Raw genomic sequence first — 23767 nt, forward strand, 5'->3', positions numbered from 1 at the left:
GATCGGGGGTCTAAAAGACCCCCGATCCCTCCTTTGCACTTCAAAGTATTCAGATCGCCGAAAACGGCGATTCTGAACACTGTATATTTTTTTAAAACTGGCGCCATTGGCAGCCGAGTAAACGGGAAGTGACGTCATGACGTTGCTTCCGCGTTTACAATGAGTAGGCTGGAACGAAGCCGCCCACAGCTTCATTCCAGCCCGCCCCCAGCCGCCGAAGGCAGCCGATTGGACACCGGGCCTCCCGATCGCACGGGAGGCCCGGTAAGAGCGGCGGGAGGGGGGATGTCCCCTCCCGCTCCTCCGGTATAACAGCCGAGTGGCTTTTAGCCGCATCGGTTGTTGTACTCGGGTAGCCGATCGCCGGCTCTAAACAACGGTACCGAGATGATGCCTGCAGCTGCAGGCATCATCCCGGTATAACCCCGGAAAGCCAAGTACGCACATCTGCGTACGGTCGGCGGGAAGGGGTTAAAATAACAAACATGTTATACTTGCCTGCTCTGTGCAGTTGGTTTTGCACAGGGCAGCCCAGATCCTCCTCCTCTCAGGTCCCTGGATGGAGCTCCTGACCCCTCACTCCTGTTGAGTGCCCCCACAGCAAGCAGCTTGCTATTGGGACACCCCAGCCGAGCTGCAGCTCCGTGTATCCATTCAGACACAAAGCTGCGGTTCAGCCCTGTCCCCTCTCTCTCCTGATTGACAGCAGCAGGAGCCAATGACGCCACTGCTGTGTCTCGGCCAATCAGAAGGGAGAGTCCCGGACGGCTGAGGCACTTGTAGACATCGCTGGATAGAGAAGGGGCTCAGGTAAGTATTTTGGGGGGGGGGGGGCTGCTGCACACAGAAGTTTTTTATCTTAATGCATAGAATGCATTAAGATAAAAAAACCTTCTGCCTTTACAATCACTTTAACGTAATTCAAACAGAAAATTAAGCCATGTTCAAAATAGCTACTACAGCTTCAAGGGGGTTATATTGTGGAGATGCAAGTTTCCAGGGAAATGAGAGCAAACAGTTTCAACACAGGAAAAGACTTGCGATAAATGCTTAGTGGCCCCTGCTCAGGCTAACAAGGTCCCGTGAGTTGGATGCAGCTGACTAGTAAGGGTGCAGGCTGGGGAAAGGTTCATCCAGACCCAAAGCACGCTGCAGAAATAGGAAGAGATAGCCCGGCCACCACACACCTCGTCCGAGTGTTTAGCAGGTAAAAGCAGCCTCAGCTCGATTTATCCAAGCCATGCCCCCAACATGTTTCGCCCTGCCCCTGGGGCTTAATCATGGGGGGGCAGGGGAAAAACATATTGGGGAGCATGGCTTGAATGAATCAAGCTGAGGCTGCTTTTAACCACCCGGCTTGGGCGAGGTGTGCGGTAGCTAGGCTATCTCTTCCTACTTTTACACAGGATATGACTTGCTACAAATGTGGCGGAAAAAGGTAGGGCTGGAGTTCAGCTTTAATTAGCTTTTCTTACGTGAAAGTGTAAACCACCTGTAAGTAGTTATGGGGGATTGGATGAATCACTGGGGAAATTGGAGAGGACTTTGAACATGACACTGTTGCCTTTTTGTCTTTAGCACCATATTAAATATCAGCACCTTTTAAAGAAGAAATATGTGTGTCCGCATCCCTCCTGTGGGAGGCTGTTCCGTCTGCAGAAGCAGCTGATGCGCCACGCAAAGCACCACACAGGTAAATATTACACATTTTGCATATGAAAAGAAGACTGGAGGTGAACAAACTTACAGAGCTTAAGAATCATTCTTTCTTGGAGCTATTTTTAAAGTAAATTTACTTGGGCTGAAAAGTACCCAATCTAAAGCTGAAATTTGGGCAGTTTGGCAGGGAGTGGCTAAATTTTGATCAGTGTTTGGCTATCCCTGCTCTACAGAAGTTAATCATTTGATCGGCTGCAGCTGCTGATCAGTGTATTCTGACAGCAGTTGGTGCAGCTATCAGAACACAATGTCTCAGTTGGGGGGGGGGGATTCCTCCATCCAAAATCAGAGGAATAGTAAAAACGTGTCACTAAGAAAGGCGGCACCAATAGGAGAATATTAATAAAGTCCACTAGATCACTGATATACATTGTGGATCTAGTACCTAAAGTAGAACTGTGTACAAACAGGGAAAGATCCTGAAAAAAGAGGGACTCTAATAGATCCAGGTAGTTTGACTAAAAAATTAAGAGCGGTGAAGAGCCACAAGCAGAAGAGCGATTTTAGCATGAAAGCGGTTCATACATAGACTGCAGCATAATTATCCACCCTGTGTTAGACCGTGTAAGGATAGCCCTGTCAGAGCTGTATTAAGTAAAGAGTTCCACTGATGTGGCTACCGCCACGTGCATAGGTAACATGAAGTAAACATACACGGCTCCAGAATGTAATACTGGGAGGCTAATGTAGTAAAGAGACCTCAGGATGATGTATAGATGAAATTATCTTACAGATTTGTTGCCTCTACCAGTATGCTCAGGGGAACTCTCAATCGGGCGGTCTTGCTCTCGCTCCTACTCTCACTCCTGCCAACACCAGCTCTCCGAAGCCTGGATGTGAGTGCCGACCACACTTATGAGGTGGCGCCGCTCCGGATCTGTTAGCAGCAGTCAAAAGAGCAGTCCAACCATCCGGATTAGATGACACTGTAGCCTAGCTTCAACACATTTCGCCTTCACTGTTAACAATGGCTTCTTCAGGACTTCCTGAAGAAGCCTGCGTTAACTGTGCAGGCGAAATGGTATCACTGACAACGTTGCCATTGCCATTTATGGTGTTGGGTGGATGTTTTTGCAAAATTGGCATTTGCTACTTTGCATTTATCATTTAACCATTTTTTATTTAATACTGTTTTAATAAAGTAATGTTTTAGTCAAACTACCTGGATCTATTAGAGTACCTCTCTTTTTCAGGATCCTTCCCTGTTTGGATTCCTCCATCCACCTTGTTTGTGTGGATGGTGGAATCTTTATGTTTTTTTTAGTTTGACCCACTGACTGAATGACCCCCCCCCAAAAAAAAAAAACAACAACAACAGTGTGTGGCCAGCTTTGCACCACAGCTGAAATACAGGAATCTTGTACTGCTTACCTTAATCATTATATCTAAGTCGCACACCCTTATGCTATGACCCTTCCCCTGTCAGTGAACTGTCAAGTGGCAGAGCCTCTCCTTGCCACTGATGAGATGATCTGCCATTTGATGACTCTGTAACAGGGAAGGTGCTTTGTCGCCACTAGGCCAGAAGTTGGGGCCCTGCGTACAGGCTGTACCTAGAATACAGGCCCCTTCCCAGACACAGAAGTTGATCTGCAGATTAAAGTTGGAAAATAGAGGAAGTGGAAGAAGCAGTATTGTAGTACTTTTATGGGAACGCAATGTTGTTATAACAGTTCTTTTGCTGGAAAATTTTGGATATATCCTAAATCTTCACACCTAAGCCTGATTTTGGACACCTGGGTGGCCAGGGTATTTATTTTACCAGAGAAACTTCAGAAGCTTTGGCATCATGTTCTCTATGGATGGTCTTCCTCCACTGGCATATGAGGGTTCTGGTCGTCTTCAGGAGATTCTGACCAAATGGAACAAGGCGTCAGGGTCTGTTGACAGGATCATTTATCTGTCTCATTTATCAATCGCGTCTTTAACTTGGTGGCTTCACATCCCTTTCTCCTGTCCGAAAAGTCCTTTCTTCCCATGTGTTGAAAAATTATCACGACATGCGTCTTTTCAGCTGTGGGGGGGTGATGGGTTATCTGTCGGTTTAGGCCCGTGGTGCCTGGAGGAGAGTAGACTTTCTATCAACTCCTGGAACTCAGTGATTCCACTCTTTCTCCCATTAGACCAGGTTACCTGATCTAGGTCCAGTCAGACAACGCCATGGCTGTGGCCTACATCAATCACCAGGGTGGTAAAAAGATTTTGGCGGGTGCGCTTGAGGTAGCTCAGATCCTTAATTGGACAAACTCCATGCCCAGCCTTGTTCTCTTCACATTTCGGAAGTAGACAGTTGGCAGGCGGACTACTTCAGTCGTCAATGTCTGGATCGGGGAAGTGGTCTCTACACCTGGATTGACTGGATGTGTCAATGCTGGGGCAAGACAGATGTGAATGTCTCTGCATCCAGACTCAATCAGAAAGTTCCAAGGTTTGTGGGCAGGATGAGGAATGTCTGGTTGTATGTGCTGGTGGCTCCATGGGACAGGTACTAAAGGATCTATGCCTTCCCTCCCCTGAAGCTCCTACCCCAGTTGTTGGAGGATAAAGCGAGAAGACATTCCTGTCATTCTAGGGGCCCTGGCTTAACCACTTAATAAAGAAAGTTCCTGGGGGAAAACGTGCTTCTACCCCACTAGAAGAAGACTATGTCTCCTACTCCTACAGCTACTACCTCTGCTCAGCAAAGGGATAACACAAGTGGACCTTAAAATCCAAAAAGCATCCCTCTGGACACTTTTGCAGGTAGCCTCTTTTGAGACAGCTCTCTTTACTCAGTTTCACCTTGGGACATTTCAGCTCAACATTCCCGCACTATGGAACAAGTAGATCCACTCTCTGGATTATTTTATGAGTCTATAGAGCCAAATGGCTTCCTGGCTTGGTGGATCTCCAACTCTGCCCTGGAGTTGGGAAAGTTGTTCCTACCCATGGCCTGGAAGTTGGTGACCATGGATGCCAGCTTTAAAGGCTGGAGGGAGAGTTACTAAACCCACAATAGTAAAATTAGTCTGAATATGTAGTAAAACATGCTTGTTAATACTCACTGTGTAACCTAAGGGGTTAATCCTCTGCATTGCGTAAAAAGGCGGTTTGATCCTGTCTTCTCTGATCCTCCCCTTCATTTATTGTCCCCAATCCATCTCCTGATAGCACAGAACCTTTGGAGTCACTCTGCACATGCTCAGTTTGGTGTGTATTGCTAGAGAGTTTTTCTTTGGAGAGGTGCATATGATCCATGCAGGGCCAATCAGCATTGTCCAGACAGAGGGTCAGGGGTCCTGCAGCCTCATAGGACAGTCGGAGTAGAATGAAAACTCCTACAAGCTTTAATCAGACAACTGAAGTCACAATACTTCTATATACTGCTGATGACATAAGGTATTTTAGCAGTTTATCTTTACTAAAATAATTGCATTTTCGTTTACTGTGTACTGGTCCTCAGAAGAGTCAAGACTCCCCATCAACATTCTGGAACTTAGAGACATCAAATTAACTCCACAACACTGGACCTTTCTACAAGATTAACCAGTCAGGGCGCAGTTCGACAGTGCCATCAGGGAGGCATCAGAAGTGGAGAGAACTATTAAAATTGACTTGATACTTTCCTGGGTGGACATTTACATTCCAGCCTCCTCTGCCATCCACATTTCTGGTGTTGACAATTGGCAGGTGGACTTTCTGTGCTGCCAATGCCTAGACTCAGGGGAGTGGTATCTGCACCTGAGATATTCCAGAATCTCTGTCAAAGGTGGGGGAAGCCTATTGTCATCCCGACCTCTAGGTTCAACAACAAGCTGAACAGATTTAAAGCAAGTACTGGGGATATTTTGGCCTTCACAGTAGATGCCCTGGTGATTCCTTGGACTCTATTCCAGCTGATATATGGCTTTGCTCTTAAAAAAATTCTCCCTTGACCACTACACAAAATGTAGAGGAAAAGGTTCCAGTGATCCTCATTGCATTGAATAGGCCCAGAAAGATGCACACAGAAATGCTCAGACTGGCAGGTGAGCCTTGGCCACAAGACCCCCTGTTCCACCCTGCTTCTCTGTCGGTCACCTTAACAGTATGGCGTTTGAAACCGAGGTTCTGAAGGATAGGGGTATCTCAGGAGTACCCTTAAAGTGGTATTAAAACCAAAATAGTCAAGGCTTTTCTCCAGGGAATTGCTCATATAAATCTTTTGATTCAGCCCCCTGTGTTGCCATGGGATCTTAACCTTGTGCTCTTTGGATTTCAGAGATGCCCCCTTTGAGGCAATTAACGATATCCCATTGGAAGACCTCACATGTAAGGTTTTCCTTGTGATGTCCATTACAGTTGTTAGGTGTGTTTCTGAGCTGGCAGCTCTTACATGTAAAGAGCTTTTTCTCAGTTTGCACAGGGCAAGGTGGTTCTGAGACCAAGACCTTCTTTACCATTCTAGGTGGTCTCTGTCTTCCACCTCCATGAGGACATTGGGATTGATTCACTAAAATTGGAGAGTACAAAATTTTGTGCAGCTGTGCATGGGAGTTAGCTAGCTAGTCAGCTTATACAATTAAAGTGGATGTAAACCCTCACATATACTCAGTGAAGTGAACAGCCTCAGATGATACACAGGGATGAAACAAATCTCCCTACATAAGTTTTACATGTCTATCTGCTGTCTTCAGCTTTATATACTGTTTAGAAAGTTCAGATCCTGTTAGATTTTCTCTCCCTGGTTAGCACTGCAGTGAAGCCTGGGCATACAGCCAAGATAGCTGATATGTTCCCAGCTCAAAACACTGACGGAGGGGCACAGGGTTAGGGGGGTGCACACGCGGTCGTGGAGGAACTTGACCACCTGCGACCAGTATTCCTGAAGATGAGGGCAAGTCCACAGTAGGTAGTAAAATTTACCACTGGGTCCCCACACTTGGGGCAGGTTGGGCTGTAGTCAGGTTTACATTTAGAGAGATGAATCGGGGTAAGGTAAGATCTATGAAGGATATAGTGGTATGTGAGTCAGTCTGATAGTTTAGGGGGAAACCGTCCTACAGGAGGCCAGCGGATCCTCCCAGTCCTCGTCTTCCACAACCCCAGGTCTGTCTCCCATTTGGATTTCAGTTGGTAAGCATGGGAAGTGGCCGTAGGTAGCATGAGGTGATTATAGAAAGAGGAGATCAACTTCTTGGGGTCCTGACCAAGAACCACATCCATCAGGAATATCGACTCCAGTTTGGGAATGGAGTCTCCAAATTGGGAATTAAGGGCATGACGGAGCTGGAGGTAGCGGAAAAACATGCGATTAGGTAGACCAAAATCATCCTGGCTTGGGATGACCTAACCGTACCACTGTCCAGGACCTGTGAGACAAACAAGACCCCCTTGGCAATACAAAGATTATGGTCAGGGATGGTAAGCAGTTCGGGCAGTTGGGAATTGTTCCACAATGGTGTGTGGAGTGCAGGGGCCTTGGTGATATCCATGGCAAGCTGCCATACCTTGCAGTGATGGAACGCCATATGGCTTCTAGTGCCCACCTGTAGGGACCAGTGGGTGCTATTCAGTAGAACCTGAAACAGATGGGTAACCAAGCTAGTAACAGAGGAGCATACCAGAGTAGAATACCGATCTCTATCTACTTGATTATAGTAGTAAAAGTGGGGCAGCTGCGAGGCAATATAATAGAGGGCAAGGTCGGGAAGGGCAGTACCGCCCAGATGGACAGGGCATTTCAGAGTTCGCCACAAAAGTTTATGACGGGAGGAGCCCCACACAAATGTATTAAGAAAAGATTCCAGACTTGGAGACACGGGAGGGGATGTATTAAGGGGCGTGCCAGAACAGGTAGAGCAACTTGGGGAGGAGAATCATTTTTACTAAATTAATACGGCCCATAATTCCAAGGGGAGGTCGGGACCAGACCTGGGTCTTGGTTTTAAGAAGGTCAAAGAGGGGCTCTAAATTTAGGCCTATGTAGTCCGTGGGGGTTCTTGAGCATTGCACACCCAGATATTTGATCCGGCTTGCTCTGACCAGGGGGAGTGCATTTACATCCAATGAGAGGATTTGTGATTTAGACCAGTTGATCTGCAGTCCAGAATATTCTACAAACTGCTTTGTCAACTGTAGAGCCACCACAAGGGAAGGGCAGGCATCCTCAAGGGAGAGAAGCATGTCGTCCGCATAGAGACTGAGAACCTCGGTCATCTGTCCCATGCGGAGGCCTTTAATGTGGGGGGTGTGCCCTAATGACAATGGCGAGAGGTTCCACAGCTAGGGCATACAGTAGGGGGGGATATAGGGCAACCCTGGCAGGTACCTCTAGATAGCACAAATGAGTCAGATATCCTACCAATAACTTGGAACCGGGCAGTGGGGGCCTGGTAAAGGAGTTGGAGCCATTTGACAAATTTTGGGCCAAAGCCAAACCTGCGGAGGCACTCCCACAGTTAGTTCCACTCCACTGAGTCAAACGCCTTGGCGGCATCCAGGCTTACCATTACCCTGGATCCAATGGATCCAGTGCGGCCTGTAAATTCATAAAGGGTCTTCAGAGATTGAATGCTGTGTTCTTGTTGGGCATGAACCCGGTCTGATCTGAGTGAATTAAACTAAGTATCACTTTATTTAGCCGCAGGGCGAAGATTTTAGCAAGGATTTTAACGTTTAATTGTAGGAGAGAGATAGGGCGGTATGATTCTGGGAAGAGAGGGTCTTTGCCGAGTTTGGGTATTAGGACAATGAGAGCTTCACCCATGGATGATGGGAGTGTAGCAGAATCGAAGATGTGGGTGTACAGAGCTTGTAATTTGGGGATAAGGACCTCCTGGAATTGGTTATAAAACTCTAGGGGGGGGATCGTTAGAACCAGGTGTCTTTGAGGGTGGGAGGTGCGCCAATGCCTCTACTATGCAGTCTGTGGTGATAGGCGCTTCTAGTTGAGCAGTTTGAGAATGGGTGAGAGTAGGGAAGTCTATGTCCTGGAGGAACAGGGTCAGTACCTCTTGTGTGTGACCAGCAGTGGAAGTGTATAAGTCGGTGTAAAACCGCCTGAATTCGTCCGCCACCTGGACAGGGTCTGTGATCGTATCTCCAGAGGCTGATTGGAGCTGAACCATGACCAGGGGCCTATGGTCAAGGTGGGCCATATAGGCAAGCAATTTACCTGCGCGTTCGCCATGTTCGAAAATGCGCTGCTTGCTAAAAAAAGATTCCCTGCTTCGCGAGGAATACCTATTCGAGGGAGCTCAGATGCTCCTCAGCCTGTTGTAGTACAAGTTTGGATGAGGCTTTATGTCTGTTAAAGCGTGCAGATAGGATCATGCGGGCATGTAACCTGAAAGCCTCCCACACCGCCCCGATCGACGCCGAGTTCAGATTGGAGTGAAAAAAGACCCATTCCCGCTGGATAGCATCCAGGTCCGACATGATGGTGAACTAAAACGGGTTCAGTCGCCACATGCCGACCAAGGGGACGGCTGGTATGTGTAGAGTCACCCAGTAAGGGGTGTGATCAGAGAGCACCCTAACGCCGAACCCCACATCCAGGAGGTCGGGCACTAGGACGGGGGAGATCAACAGCAGGTCAATGCGGGACATGGCAGAGTGTGAGAGAGTAAAGCAGGAGTAGGCTATCGTGGTTGGATGTTTGTGTCTCCAAGTGTCTATCATGGCGAACTCTGAGAGAAACCTCCCAAATCTGATGAGGGATAGCTGGGATGACATCTGGGCAGATGAGCTAAGTCTATCAAGGCTGGGGTTAATCGTCATATTAAAATCACCCATCCAGATAGTGGGCACTGTGGGATGTTTGGCCATGAAGGCTATTCCCTCCTGCAAGATAGCAAACTGAAACAGAGGTGGGATATAAAATGCCATAATGAGAACCTCCAAGCCACCCATGTGGCGCAAAGAAATAGAGACCGACCCTGTGGATCCGACTGCAGATAGTGGAGTTGGAACTGCACTGATTTAGCGATCAGAGTAGCGAGTAGCTACTCCGTGGGAATTAGAGGTGTAGGGGGCATGATAAAGCCAGCCGACCCAGGGTTTTTTGAGCGCCATCTGCATCTATCCTGTGATTTGAATCTCAACAAGGACATAGACGTCCGCGCGCAAAGGTTTGAGGTGGGAAAGGACAAATATGCGTTTGGGTTTAGCGCGTAGTCCGCGCACGTTCCACTAATAACTAACTTGAGAGAACTAATTTGAGAGAAGCCATGGCAGTTTCGGAGGTATTTGGGCATGCAGTCAGACCCACAGGGAGCAGCCTCCTATAGAGCAGTCAAACATTTCAAATACAGTGCACAACAGCATGCAGTACAAGAAAAAAAGCATTAGATATGCAAGTGCGGCCGGTCTGTGCAAGCAGACGACAGGGGCCAAAGGTCTGTTAGTACTGGTTGCACAGAGAGCCAAGGAGGGTAGTAAATGACCACGAGAATTCAGTATATAGTGGATACAGTGAGGTTAAGGTATGAGGTAAGTCACATGTAAGTAACTTAAAACACAGAACACATGAACTTTGCCTACACTGGACCAGCGTGGCAGAATAAACAAACGACTATTAGCCACGGCCGTGGGGTATCGGCTGGCCAGGGAAACAAAACTTGAAAAAGCTTCAGTATTCCCCAGGTCAGAAAAAGGAAACATGAATTTAAGTGTGACCTTAGGGGGGTGGCTAGTAACTGAAAAGCGCACAACGGTGTGGGATGGAAGGTTTACCGACAGTTCAGGTGGGTGCAGACGGTGCGTCTGAGGACAGTTAGGATCAATAGAGTAGGGAGTAGAAGGGGATGGGGTGGTGATCCAGATTACAACACTGGCACAAGATAGCTTCAGGACTGGCCGAGAAGGATCAAAATGGGCACGGGGGGAGAAATAACAGGCAGTGCCTGACTCACGGTTCGTGGATAATTGACCGGCCCGGAGCCGAAACTGTGGGGCCATAATCGAGAGGACCTGTTCATATGCGGAGGAAGAGGGAAGTTGATTGGAGACCTAGGCAGCTGCAGGGCCAGCCGCGTTGCGATGTTCCAGCAATGACAGGACTGCAGTGTGATCTTCAAAGAATTGGGCCTTGCCGTCACAGACTACGCGGAGCCTTGCTGGAAACAGCATTGCATAGGTTAGGTGGTGGATGCGGAGTTGTCAATTAGCCACTGTGAACTGTGCCCTCTTCTTTTGTACTTCGGCGGAGAAATCCGGGAACACAGCGACAGTCACGTTGCCGAATGGGATGTTGCCCTCTCTCGCGGGTTAGATGCAGAACAGTGTCTAGGTCACGGTAGTTTAGAAGCTTTCAAAATAAAGGTGATCGGCGGGGCGCCAGACGGCGGAGGGCGAGCGGCCAGACGATGAGCACGCTCCACCACGAACGCTGTAGAGAAGGCCTCTCTGCTGAAAGTTTTTATAAGCAGGTTCTCAAGAAATGTGGGGGGTTCAGAGCCCTCTGCTCTCTCGGGCAGACCCACAAAGCGGAGATTGCATCTGCGGAGTCTGTTCTCTATGTTGTCCTGCTTACTTAGGACGACACTGAGCTGATGCTGCAGCCGTTCAGTGGTCACTTGCAATGGTGGGATTTTAGCCTCCATGCAACCTACCCTGCGTTCAGTCTGTCGCTCTCTCCCTCAATTTGTGGATGTCCTGGTGGATGAGAGAGATGTCGACCTTTACCTCCTTTATTTTAAAAGTGAGGGTAGTTTGGCACAGGGAGAAACCCTCAAGGATTCTGGCCGTGTCTCCGGAGGGTAGCTCTTCTGCTTCCTGAATGGGAGCGACGCCATCTTCCTCCGCCTGTTCTCGTCCCTCATGGCGATATTTATCCAGCTTGGCCAGAGCTTCGGAGACCCGCTTCGGAGGTGACATGAGAGCAGGGAGACACTACGGGCAGCCTGTCAGTGTATTAAAGGGAGAATTACCCAACAGGATCAATGTAAAGGATGATTTCTCAGACGGAGCTCTCACTCTGCACGCCCTACGTCATGCATCTCCAGGCCACGCCCCCCTGTATCCCAGATTTTTAAGGCTTTCCACCTGGTCCCTCTGTTCACACGTTTCCAGGTTCTACAATGTGGCGTTTCGGGCTTTGGCTGATGCAAGCTTAGGCACAAGGGTGCTTCAAGCTGTCATCAGAGTGTTTTCAGGTTCCTTGACCTTTTTTTTGGGGGGGGGGGGGCCTGTTTTCAGTTTTGTTTGCTTTGTTATTGCCCAACCGTGGGTTTATTGCTAGGGTACATCCCATGGTCTATGAATGCAATGCCTGTGTCCTGTACTGTTCCAAGATAAGGAATTGAATTCAAATTCCATTTTTTAAATTATTTTTACATGGCTAACGTGTTTTGTTTTGTTTTTTAAGGGGAAAAGTCAATCACGCTATCATAAACATGGCATGTAGAATAGCACTTTGAGCCAACATTTCATTAAAGTTGAAACTTCAAGTTCTATACATTGTGGTGGATGCCTTTAATTTGAACTTTGAACATTTGTCCTAGGAAAAGCAGTGTGTTATATACATGAGAAAAATGATTCGGCTTACAGTAAGTCCCATCTGCAAATTCAGTATTATTGCAAGGAAGAGACTGGTGTAGTAGTTATATATGCTACATCTGTAAAGTGGCATTTTCCTTTAACCACTTAAGCCCCGGACCATTTGGCTGGCCAAAGACCAGAGCACTTTTTGCGATTCGGCACTGCGTTGCTTTAACTGACAATTGCACAGTCGTGTGACGTGGCTCTCAAACAAAATTTACGCCCTTTTTTCCCCACAAATAGAGCTTTCTTTTGGTGGTATTTGATCATCTCTGCGGTTTTTCTTGTTTGCGCTATAAACAAAAAAATAGCGACAATTTTGATAAAAGCACATTATGTTTTAGTGTTTGCTATAATAAATATCCCCAAAAAATATTTTTTTACTAGTAATGGTGGCGATCTGTGATTTTTATCGGGACTGCAACATTATGGCAATCACATCGGACATTTTTGACACATTTTTGGGACCATTGTCATTTATACAGCAATCAGTGCTATACAAATGCATTGATTCCTGTGTAAATGACAGTGAAGGGGTTAACCACTAGGGGGCAGTGTAGGGGTTAAGTGTGTCCTAGGGAGTGATTCTAACTGTGGGGGGCGTGGCTATGTAATTCAAATGTAATTCATCATGCAACTGTGATCTGTGAGAATTGAAATATAAGCAAGTTCATCAAAGGCAATTGATTGGACATTTAGACCTGGATTAACACAAACAGACGCTATTTATTGCTTTTTTTTTTCTTTCCGTCTACATATATCTAGGGATGTGTGTTCCCTTATATGTTTTTTGATGCATCTACTTGCATTTATTCACTTTATTGATTGATATATTTATTTGCACCTATTCACTTTACTGATTGTGATATAAGGGTATATGTTTTTTGATGCATTTTTTTTTGCATCTATTCACTTTATTGATTGATTATTTATTTGCACTTATTCACTTTACTGATTATGATATCAGGGTATTCTTATGTTTAGGATTTTATATATAAGCACCACTCCAACAGATGGGGATAGTTTGATAAGCGCATCAACATATTCTATATTGACATATTTAAAATACTATAGACATAAAGGGATAGCTGTACCTTTAAACCACATAAGATTTTACTAATCTACTCAGGGATACCAAGCAGGTGTCTCTTGTCTGTTTGTTGGAGAGACCACTTTAATTTCTGTTTCTATCTTTGTTCTTAGACCAGCGAGATTATATCTGTGAATACTGCGCCCGAGCATTTAAGAGCTCTCACAACCTGGCTGTGCACCGCATGATCCATACAGGAGAAAAGCCCTTACAGTGAGTGCTGAAATCCCCTCTTGATGTGTTGCAGTTTTGCATACTTCCCTCGGCTTGCACTTACCAATCTTTTTTTGCTCCTTCCCCTAATTCTAGATGTGAGTTCTGCGGGTTCACTTGCAGACAGAAGGCCTCCCTGAATTGGCACATGAAGAAACATGACGCTGATTCCTTCTATCAGTTCTCCTGTGGCATCTGCGGGAAGAAGTTTGAGAAGAAGGACAGTGTTGTTGCCCACAAGGCCAAGAGCCATCCTGAGATCCTATTAGCCGAAGCCTTGGCGGCCAACTCTGGCGCTCTCATCACCGCCAACAATGAACTGCTGCTGCCAGAGAACCCGGCTGCCTTGGTTCCTGGGGCTCCCATGGCTCTTGATGCCCCCATGGCTCTTGTGGCTTCTGTCGCTTCCGATGCAGCCACCACAGAGGCCCAGGAAGAGCCAGCACCACCCCAGACCATCTACACCACCTCCAGCTCTAAGATTTTAGTGGCTTGCTCTACGCAGTCAGCAGGAGGACTGGCTTCTAACACACAGGTTCCTATTGAGGATGCGGACTCTGCAGGACCTTAGAAGGGAGAATCTGATCCCTCTGCACAGCACCTAGACTGTTTCCTTGTTCCCCTCCCAGCTGGCTGGCTGTCTCACTCTACCAATGCTTTCTCTCTCTTTCCTTGTAATATCAGCATAGGCTATGACCAGGCACAAAGATCTGACCCATCTGGGGCCATCAACATTTTTCTTTGACTTCTCTGACTTTCTTTCATAATTCTGACCATTAACCAGTTATGCTTTCCTCTAAATCATGTTTTTTTTAATCTATTCAGTCCTTTGTTACCTCTTTTTTTTGTTTGTTTAATTTCCTTTTTCTCTATGCCCCATCATGTCTCCTTTTCCTCTCTTTGGGTGCTGTGCCCTGCACTTTCACTGTATATAATATGTTTAAAGAATAAAACTGAGCTGTTCTGTCTCATATGGAACCCTGTCCCCCAAGCAAAGCTGCTGGTGTTACTTGGAGCGCTGCTTGCGGTCTCTCTTGTAATATGTGAATTACCAGCCCTTCCCACTTCTTAAAGGATGAGTTCACCTTTGGGAACATGTTGCATATTCCACCCGTTTTTGGGGTGGAACATGTTCCCACTCTTGCTGCCGCTCTCCGTTCCTCCCCCTCCTTATGACAGCGGGCAGGGGATCTTTTCCCCACACCTGCTGTCACTATTTGAAATGAGAGTTCTGTCAATGAATGAACTACACAAAAACAACAGCCTTTGCTGCTGACTGCTTGTAGTCTTCAATGAACTGCCAGGGCACTGTTGAGAGCTCTAGGTAGTTCATTGATTCTTTCTGTCATTGTGTAACTGCCTGCCCCTACAAGGTACGAGCCGACAGTTTACACTGACAGTCTATAGGAGCTCGGCATTGCACTCGCAATCTTCTAATCACAGGTGCAATTCTTTCCAGGCTCCTTCAAAAAAATAGTAAATGCAATTTTTTTACCTGCAAAAAAAATGTGCGTTTATAATTTTTTATCAAGGTGAACTTATCCTTTAAAGGGATATTCCAGGTTGTAATAATAAAAAAAAGTGGACCCTTCCATGTAGTAAGATAAAGGGACCACCCTGTACTTCGTTCCATCCCAACATTTTACCCTAAAATGGTCAGAGCCTCTTGACGACCAGCAGCGTGTTGTTGAAAAGTTGGCACGTGTCAGTAGATCTGGGGGTATTGAGTGATCAGGAATTGGGTATGTCTTTGGCTTTAGAGAGATATATTTCCCCTTCTGCACCTCTTAAGAACAAAATAGGGTCGCCTTAACTTGGTATTTATATCTACAGGGTATAATAATGCTGCTTGAGCTCAGTAGTTGGCCATGAAAATCAGTTGATTCTTAGAAAAGAGGAGTTAAAATGAAGGTAACCTACTGTCCATGGAGTCTCCAACAGAGGTCAAGTTTTAGTTTACTCTGGAATACCCCATTAGAGGAGAGCTCAACCCAAAACTCATAATTTAGTTCTAAGCAGAAGGTAATGGGATCATGTGGTGGAGGTTTTTCCCTCTAAACCGCACTGCTCTCTAACGTTTGTTTTTCTGACTTCCTTTCCCCAATGCTGTTTTCACTGTGTCTGGCAGACCTGTGTGAGGACTTTTGACTTCAGTAATAAACATTCTGTTGCTCTGTCAGGTGAAGAAGATTACAGAAGTAATATTGCGGTGGCAAATTATTAGTGTAATGCAGAGCTGGATCAAGCGTCATAGGCAGGAGACTAGGGCCTGGCTTGTAGGCAGTTGGTGTCTGATGGGGCATGCCAGTACAGGGGATGTAGATGAGGGGGCTTTTTCTGGGTCTATTGCAGTCCTTATCAAAGTCCATTAAAGGGATGGGGGTTGCAAAGCTTCTACTTTGCGCCATTCTACTATAATCTGTCTCTGATGCTATGAAGACTGGTATGATTTTATGCCTTTAAAGTCTAACAACCTTTGATTTATAATTGATCTGAATAGCACAAACCGCCCAAGGGGACAATATATACTCCCAGTGCCTCCAAGTTGGGTGAGACTGACCAGTGATTACCTCCCCTTTGACCACAGCAGGCTATAAGACCCAACTCCAGCCAAAAGTTTTTATTTTGGTTTGGATAAAGTTAGAAAGGGTTAGAACCTCTGTCAGGATTTTGTTGTCACTTGTCCCCTTACAGTGGGGAGAGTCCGCCTTACTTTTTATTAGGACAGGAAGTGATTGGAAGATTCTCTAATGGGGACGCAGATAAAACAACATATCTTATGCCCTATATACACGGTCGGATTTTCCTACGGAAAAAGTGCGATCGGATTGTGTTGTGGGAAATTCTGATCGTGTGTGGGCTCCATCTGACTTTTTCCGTCGGAATTTCCGACACACAAAGTTTGAGAGCAGGATATAAAATTTTCCGAGAACAAAATCCGATCGGTTAAATTCCGATCGTGTGTACACAAATCCGACGCACAAAGTACCACGCATGCTCAGAATAAATTAAGAGACGAAAGCTATTGGCTACTGCCCCGTATATAGTCCCGACGTACGTGTCTTGCATCACCGCATTCAGAACGATTGGATTTTCTGACAACTTTGTGCGACCATGTGTATGCAAGACAAGTTTGGCCCAAAATCCGATGGATTTTGTTGTCGGAATGTCCAATCAATGTCCGATCGTGTGTACAGGACATTAGTCTTACAGTAAAGTACAGAACAAAGGCTGAGTATTCATAGACCCTGGCTTATAGGCTGGTACCTTCAGGTAATTAGATACTGGAAAAGCTTTGACATGACCCTGGGGTGTTCCCCCTATAATCCTACCCCATTCTGTGAGTCCTTCGTTTTTTTACTAGTGTCCTATCAATTATAGAAACAGTATATCCAGATGAGTGCAAACTTGGTAATACAATGGAAGCCATATTTCGACCGCACTCTGTGGGGAAGGGCTTTAATATGGTTTTGGACACTGAATCCTGTGTGGGCACTCGCCTTGGCTCTTTATGCAATGCATGTAGTTAGCTGCAGGGTGCTATATAGGTCTAGGACCATGGTCCATCCCTATGGAACCCAGACCCTGAAGACCTCTCCGGGAGGGTATGCCCACTATGGTGGACGAAGCCTGGACCCTATACAGATCCAGCAACATGTAGTGAGAAGACAGGGTCAAAAAAACTTGACCGCTCAACCACTCAGAGCTTAGTCTCAGGTGGATGACCAGATGTTAGATCACTCTACAGGTGGTATACTTTTTTAAACAAAACACAAAAGAAGAGAGCGCAAAGCTGCCCTAGTGTAACTTGGCTTTAATATGGTAAAGTTAAAAATACTACAATGGTCAAACTCACATTGTGTGAAGATAGATACAGCATAAGGATTCCACTGTGGATGCGCATTAGGATCTGCACGTCGAGCGTGCTGGTGGATAGCCTTCGATGTGCTGCCAGGATCCAGGCAGCTAGGTTAAAGTCCACGGCTTCCCCTTCCCTTGTCGGGATCTTGAGGTGTTTATATGAGTGCGGCAAGAGTGGAATCATTTTGCTGTATCTATCGTCACACAATGTGAGTTTGACCATTGTGTTTTTAACTCTACCACATTAAAGCCAAGTTACTTTAGGGCGGCTTTGCGCTCTCTTCTTTTGTGTTTTGTCTAGATGTGTTCCTGCCACCCAGAGGATCCATAGAGAGCAGTAGCACCCTTTGACTTGTCTATAACCAATAGCCAGCTGGAGGGCTATACCAAGCTGTTGATCAGCGCACCTGCTATTTTTGTTCTTTTGTGTGTATTTTTTGTCTTGGTATACTTTTTTACCAGGTGGGTGTCCAATCTTCTGCAGACACAGCTTTTGGTAAAAAGGTTCCTGTAGCAGCACTCTGAAGTTGGGTCGCTTGACCCGTGCTTTTGGGTCTGTTGGCACAATTTTGTTTGCCTAGTTGTTGCCCTCATATATTGTTTGGTTATGTCCCAGGGTCTATGAATACTCAGCTACTCATGGAATGATGTAGGGTATAGGAGGGATGCCCAGTGGGCGTGTCCTCAAAGCTACGCCAATGTCCAATAACCTGCAAGTATCAGCCTATAACCCAGGGTCTATGAATACTTGCTTAACCACTTAAGGGCCGAGCCTCTTTCTGAAATTTGTTGTTTACAAGTTAAAAACATGTTTTTTTGCTAGAAAATTACTTAGAACCCGTAAACATTATACATTTTTTTCTCTAACACCCTACAGAATAAAATGGCGGTCATTGCAATACTTTCTGTCACACCGTATTTGCGCAGCGGTCTTACAAGTGCACTTTTTTTTTGAAAAAAATACACTTTTTTGAATTTCAAAATAAGACAACAGTAAAGTTAGTAAACAGTAAAGCCCACTTTTTTTTATATTGTGAAAGATAATGTTACGCCAAGTAAATTGATACCCAACATGTCACGCTTCAAAATTGCGCCCGCTCGTGGAATGGCGACAAACATTTACCCTTAAAAATCTCCATAGGCGACGTTTATAAAATTCTACAGGTTGCATGTTTTACGTTACAGAGGAGGTCTAGGGCTATTGCTCTTGCTCTACCGATCGCCGCGATACCTCACATGTGTGGTTTGAACACCGTTTTCATATGCAGGCGCTACTCACGTATGCGTTCACTTCTGCACACGAGCTCGTCGGAACGAGGCGTGTTTAAAATGTATTTAATTTTTTTTCTTATTTATTTTACCTTTTATTTTTTATTTTTACACTGTTCTTTAAAAAAAAAAAATGTCACTTTTATTCCAATTACAAGGAATGTAAACATCCCTTGTAATATAAAAAAAGCATGACAGGACCTCTTAAATATGAGATCTGGGGTCAAAAAGACCTCATATTTACACTAAAATGCAATAAAAAAAAAAAACGACATTTAAAAAAATACAAAAAAAAAAATGGCCCTTTAAGAGCTATGGGCGGAAGGGACGTTTTGACGTCGCTTCCGACCTGCAATGATATGGAGACGGGTGGGGGCCATTTTCCCCTCACTCGTCTCCATGTCAGGCTAGGGAAAGGATCCGATCACCTCCGTCGCTGCCGACAGCTCCGGTAGGCACTGGAGCGCAGCAGGAGGGCCTCTCCCGCCGCTGTTAAAAGTGATCTCAGAGACCACTTTTACCTTGAAGCTGACCGCTCACTAAAGAAGAGAATACCGGGGTTATCGCAGCTGGCTGCTGCCATAACAGCGATAATCCTCTTCAAAGTATCGACGTATAACGACGGCGGGCGGTCCGGAAGTGGTTAACCTGTGTCCTGTACTGTACTCCAGGATATCAACCTTTTACAGGTTAAGTCAAAATTCTTTCTATGACTATTTGAGAGATACAAACGTTAGAACCTCTGACATTTTTATTGCTGTCGTTGCCAGTGACAACCACCCAAACCCCTCCTGTTTCTTTGATGTGTGTCACAAGGGAAAAAAACCCTAAAAGGGTCACATGCAGAAAAAAAAAAACCTGACCGAAAAATAAAATTTTTACCTAAACTGTCCTAAAGGGAAAAAGTCGTCCTGAGTACACCCAGATGGAGAGCAGACAGCCAGTGTTCTCTGTCCTAACTGATGTACACCTGAGCAATGGGAGCATATGTCGTCTCCATCCAAGATCTGTGTTAGAGAAGGGAAGTTTGATGCAGTGGGGCCATATAGCATGTTTATTCTTTAATCCTCCTCCTCTTAGAACTAAGTTGGTAGTTTTGGGTGAGTAAATCTTTGCACTTTAGAGTGATGTTCAGAGGGCAGTTTAATATCTAAAATTGTTTTCTTTCAGCTTGTGTCCAGTCACTAAATGCTCTGTTTGCTTGCTTCCACCTGTAATTGTTGGTTGACTTTCACTTGTTTGCACCAGCCCCCACCGTACGCTAAGCACTCTCCTGTCCTTCACAAATACAGCTGTTATTGTGCAGTGCTCATAGCTCAGGACATCATGGGCCTCTTGCTCTAAAAGGGAAAAAGCCTTGTATTTTCAGTGGGTACAAATTTTACCACCTCCTTGTAACATTTACCTGAAAGTTATTTTTGATTAGACTTGTTTTCACATGCTTGCTGTTTTTATATTTTGCATTTCATGCGCAGGTTTGTAGGTTTCTACCTCTAGCAGCTACCTGTATAGGAGCCCAGTTAGCTATCATGTTCCATGACTGCTGAGATAAGATCCATTAACTGCACAAAGCCTGTCGTTTCTCATCAGTCTGAGCGGACTGATGCACTTTTATTGAGAGCGAGGGACAGTAGAGCGCAATCACTGTTTAGTATTATGAAGCAAAAACATCTGAACATCTCTATGTAAAAAAAAAAAATACATAAGAGGCAAAGTTTTTGAAATAATATGAATTTTAAGCAGATCATATTCAGATGTATATTAAATATAAAATGTTTAAAAGTTGATTCCATGAAGGGGTCAGTCCATCCAGTAAAATATATATATATATATTAATTTTGAGCAGGTACTAGCTGGTTAAATCCCCCATCAGCCTCTTATATATATCCTGGGTATTTTAGTGGCGAAAGCTTACTATTAAATTTAAAACGCAGTAGCGCCACTGGCGAGAGTCTTGTTGCCTACTTTGTTTTTTTATGATGTCAGATAAACAGGAAAACCTCCACTGCCTTGTAGTCCAGGCAGTGCAATTCTTGCAGGTGGGAGGAGCTGGGAACCCAGGTACAGCAAGTTCACTTCCTGAATTTAACTAGTAGTTCTTTCATGAGTTTTAGGAGGACTAGGCCTCTGAAGTACCTGAAGAGTTGTTTTGCCCACAGCACCCAATTTGACATCTATAATTCATTGTTTTATAGCAGATTAACAAAAATCAAAAGCTAAGCAGTTGGCAAGGGCGCCGCTTTTTCTTTTAGATCATTTCAGACATCTTGCCCTTACAACTCCCATTGCACTGTAACAGTCAGCCATGTGCTTTTCTTTTGTACACCTGCTCTTTGCATCTTGTTTTGCACGAATAGTGATCATAGGATTTGCAGTCCTTTTTGTTTTGCACTATGCACTGTTATCACTCTACACGTGACCTCTTGCACTTATTCTTCCTGTTCACTTTTTAAACTTGAAAAAAAATTAGATTTGTTTTCCTTGTTTTGAATGTTTTACTTGCTGGTAGAGAGAGACTGACTTTACTTGTTTTCCTGTAGATATTGTTCAACGTGAGCTCTGTGTGAGAATTTATTATGGAACGATACAAGGTTCTGGAACTTGCTATAAAGTGAATCTGGCAAAAGAAACAGGTTCACTTTAATGCCCCTGTCCCCAGCAGAACATGCTTCACCCCACCTTACTCCATTCAGCTCCTGGAATCAAGAAAAGCAGGCTCTTTGTAATGCTGGGTACACACAGGATATTTTTTTTTTTCTCATTCATTTCAGCGGGGTGAATGAAAAAAAAAAAAAAAAAACAGATCGCCGTATTAACACATCTGATGTTTGTGCGGCGGATCTCTCCATTGAGCTATTGTGTTCTGACAGCGGGACTGCCTCCCCCCGTTCAACCACTTCTGTTGGATGAGGAGCTGTACACACGGGGTGAAGGTTGGCCGGTTCCTGACGAACTGACTGTTTTCGGCTGATTTATAGCCCGTGGGTACCCAGCTTAAACTCCAAGTCACTTCAATCATACACACACAGGGCTGTGTAGCCTTCCCATTCCTATGTGACAGCACTAGGCCAATCCCCAAGCACTAGTGTTGTCACATGACAGGCAGAATAACAAGTCACTGACTCTCCCATATCCAGTTGAAAAAGGTGATAACTCCTGGTGGTTGAACAGAATTAATAAAAGTGAAGTATGTGTTTCTTGGGAGAGGACCCCAAAGCATATCTAAACTTAAAAGCAAAAAATGTATATATTTCAGGTTACCAATCCATAAAGGTAGTGGCTGCATTACTTATTCTTTTTTAGGATTTGTTTCTTTTTACATAGTGATCCAGCCAATAAGTCTGTTATTTTTCAACCTCCTCTTAGACCCCTTTTACACTGGGGCGCTTTGCAGGCGCTACATCGCTAAAAATAGTGCCTGCAAAGTGCCCTCAAACAGCCGCTGCAGTCTCTCCAATGTGAAAGCCCCGAGGGCTTTCACACTGGAGCGGTGCGCTGGCATGAAGCTGAAAAAAGTCCTGCTAGCAGCATCTTTGGAGCGGTGAAGGAGCGCTCCTGCCCATTGAAATCAATGGGGCGGCGCGGCTATACCGCCGGCATAGCGCTGCTGCAGTGGTGCTTTGCGGGCAGTTTTAACCCTTTTTCGGCTGCTAGCGGGGGTTAAAACTGCCCCGCTAGTGGCCGAATACCGCCGCTAAAACTAAATAGCACCATTTTACCACAGACGCCGCCCCCACCCCAGTGTGAAAGGGGCCTAACAGACCAGGCTGTCCAGCAAAAGTGGCAGTTACAGAGTTGAGACAAATTATTCAACACTGACGGCTTTTGAACTTTTGCTACTGAATCTAACACTACCCTCTCCACCACTTGCCACTGAATCTAACACTACCTTCTACACCGTTTTCTACTCAATCTAACACTACCCTCTCTGTCCTTTGAAAATGCTTCTGTCCAAGGGTGGCTCAGTTGCCCCTCCATAGAGTTTAGCCAAGACAGGAAGTTTTTTACTAGCTTGGTCATCAGGTCAAAATAAAGGGAGGGGAAAGCCTAAAAATATAAAACTGATGCAGTCACATCTAAGGATTTTTAAGCTGCAATAAATTACATTTTTAGGAGGGTTTAGATGTGCTTTAAAGATAACTTTCTGCTTTTGATCTGCATGGGCCCAGCACAGGTAAAGCCCAAATTTAGGCAAAACTAATTTTACTTTTGAAGACAATGGTGAAGGGTTAGAAGCACTGTCATGTATTAAATGCTGTCTGATCTGGAAAGATTTTCTTAACAAGTCACTTCAACAGAAGGTCGATTCTTTGATCCACTTCTGTTGAATAGGGATGGCCACACACTGATCGAAATTCAGCTAGTCCCTACTGAACCGACTGAATTTCGATCAGTATCTGGCCAGCTTTACAACCACAACTGTGTTCCCAGCTCTGCCCATTATACAGCAGCCTCTTCCTGTAGACCTTTTCCATGATTGCTTCAAAGTGTAAATGGAAGGAAGATACATAAAGAGCCACTGTCACTTTGCCCGTTCAAGACAGTGCCACCCCAGAAAGGTATACTCTTCCATCCACACTTCCTCACCTTCTCACTACTCCATTGCTTTAAGGGTGTGAAGGATTCTGGGAATAACGAAGTATGTGACCCATGTACCAGTGCTTGGGCTTGGTCAGCCAATCACCAGGTATGAACATTGTCAAGTGGGGGACAGTGATATCATAAACTCCAGGAAAGCCTGGTAGCTTGCCAAAGTGGACACTAGATTGGGGGTAGAGTTGTGGATTCAGAAAGAGGGTCACAGCAACAAATACCCTGAGAGAGATATGTTTATACTCACCAGCATCCATTGAAATATGTGTTAGGTGAGCTTTCCATTTAATCTTATTTTCCCTAAAGGCCTTTTCATTACCTTTTTAAAGTAAACCTTTCCAAAGTGAAATAGAAGTACTCCCATTGCTGACCATCTGAAAATGCTAATTGCCTGACTTATGTTAATCCTTTGGTTTCAAAACTGACTTACTGAGCTGAACAAGTATTCTTAAAAGTCAGAGTAAAGCCAGTTGTCGTAATCTAAATACCTGTTTTGGGTTGATAAAGCCAGAGCTTCAGCAT

General features: G+C 45.3%; 1 protein-coding gene across 4 annotated transcripts in view; it reads left to right on the forward strand.

Moving 5' to 3' along the window:
• ZFP91 (ZFP91 zinc finger protein, atypical E3 ubiquitin ligase) overlaps positions 1-21132 on the forward strand; it is a 112861-nt gene extending 91729 nt beyond the window's left edge. For all 4 annotated transcript variants that reach the window (XM_073597055.1, XM_073597053.1, XM_073597054.1 and 1 more), the window contains 3 exons: positions 1579-1693; positions 13423-13522; positions 13619-21132. In XM_073597055.1, coding sequence (XP_073453156.1) covers positions 1579-1693; positions 13423-13522; positions 13619-14093 — 690 coding nt within the window. In that variant the 3' untranslated portion in view covers positions 14094-21132. The remainder of the gene's footprint in view (positions 1-1578; positions 1694-13422; positions 13523-13618) is intronic.
• The last annotated feature ends 2635 nt before the right edge of the window (positions 21133-23767 follow it).

This window comes from Aquarana catesbeiana, linkage group LG08 (assembly GCF_042186555.1).
Source record: "Aquarana catesbeiana isolate 2022-GZ linkage group LG08, ASM4218655v1, whole genome shotgun sequence".
In the NCBI taxonomy this organism is placed as follows: Eukaryota; Metazoa; Chordata; class Amphibia; order Anura; family Ranidae; genus Aquarana; species Aquarana catesbeiana.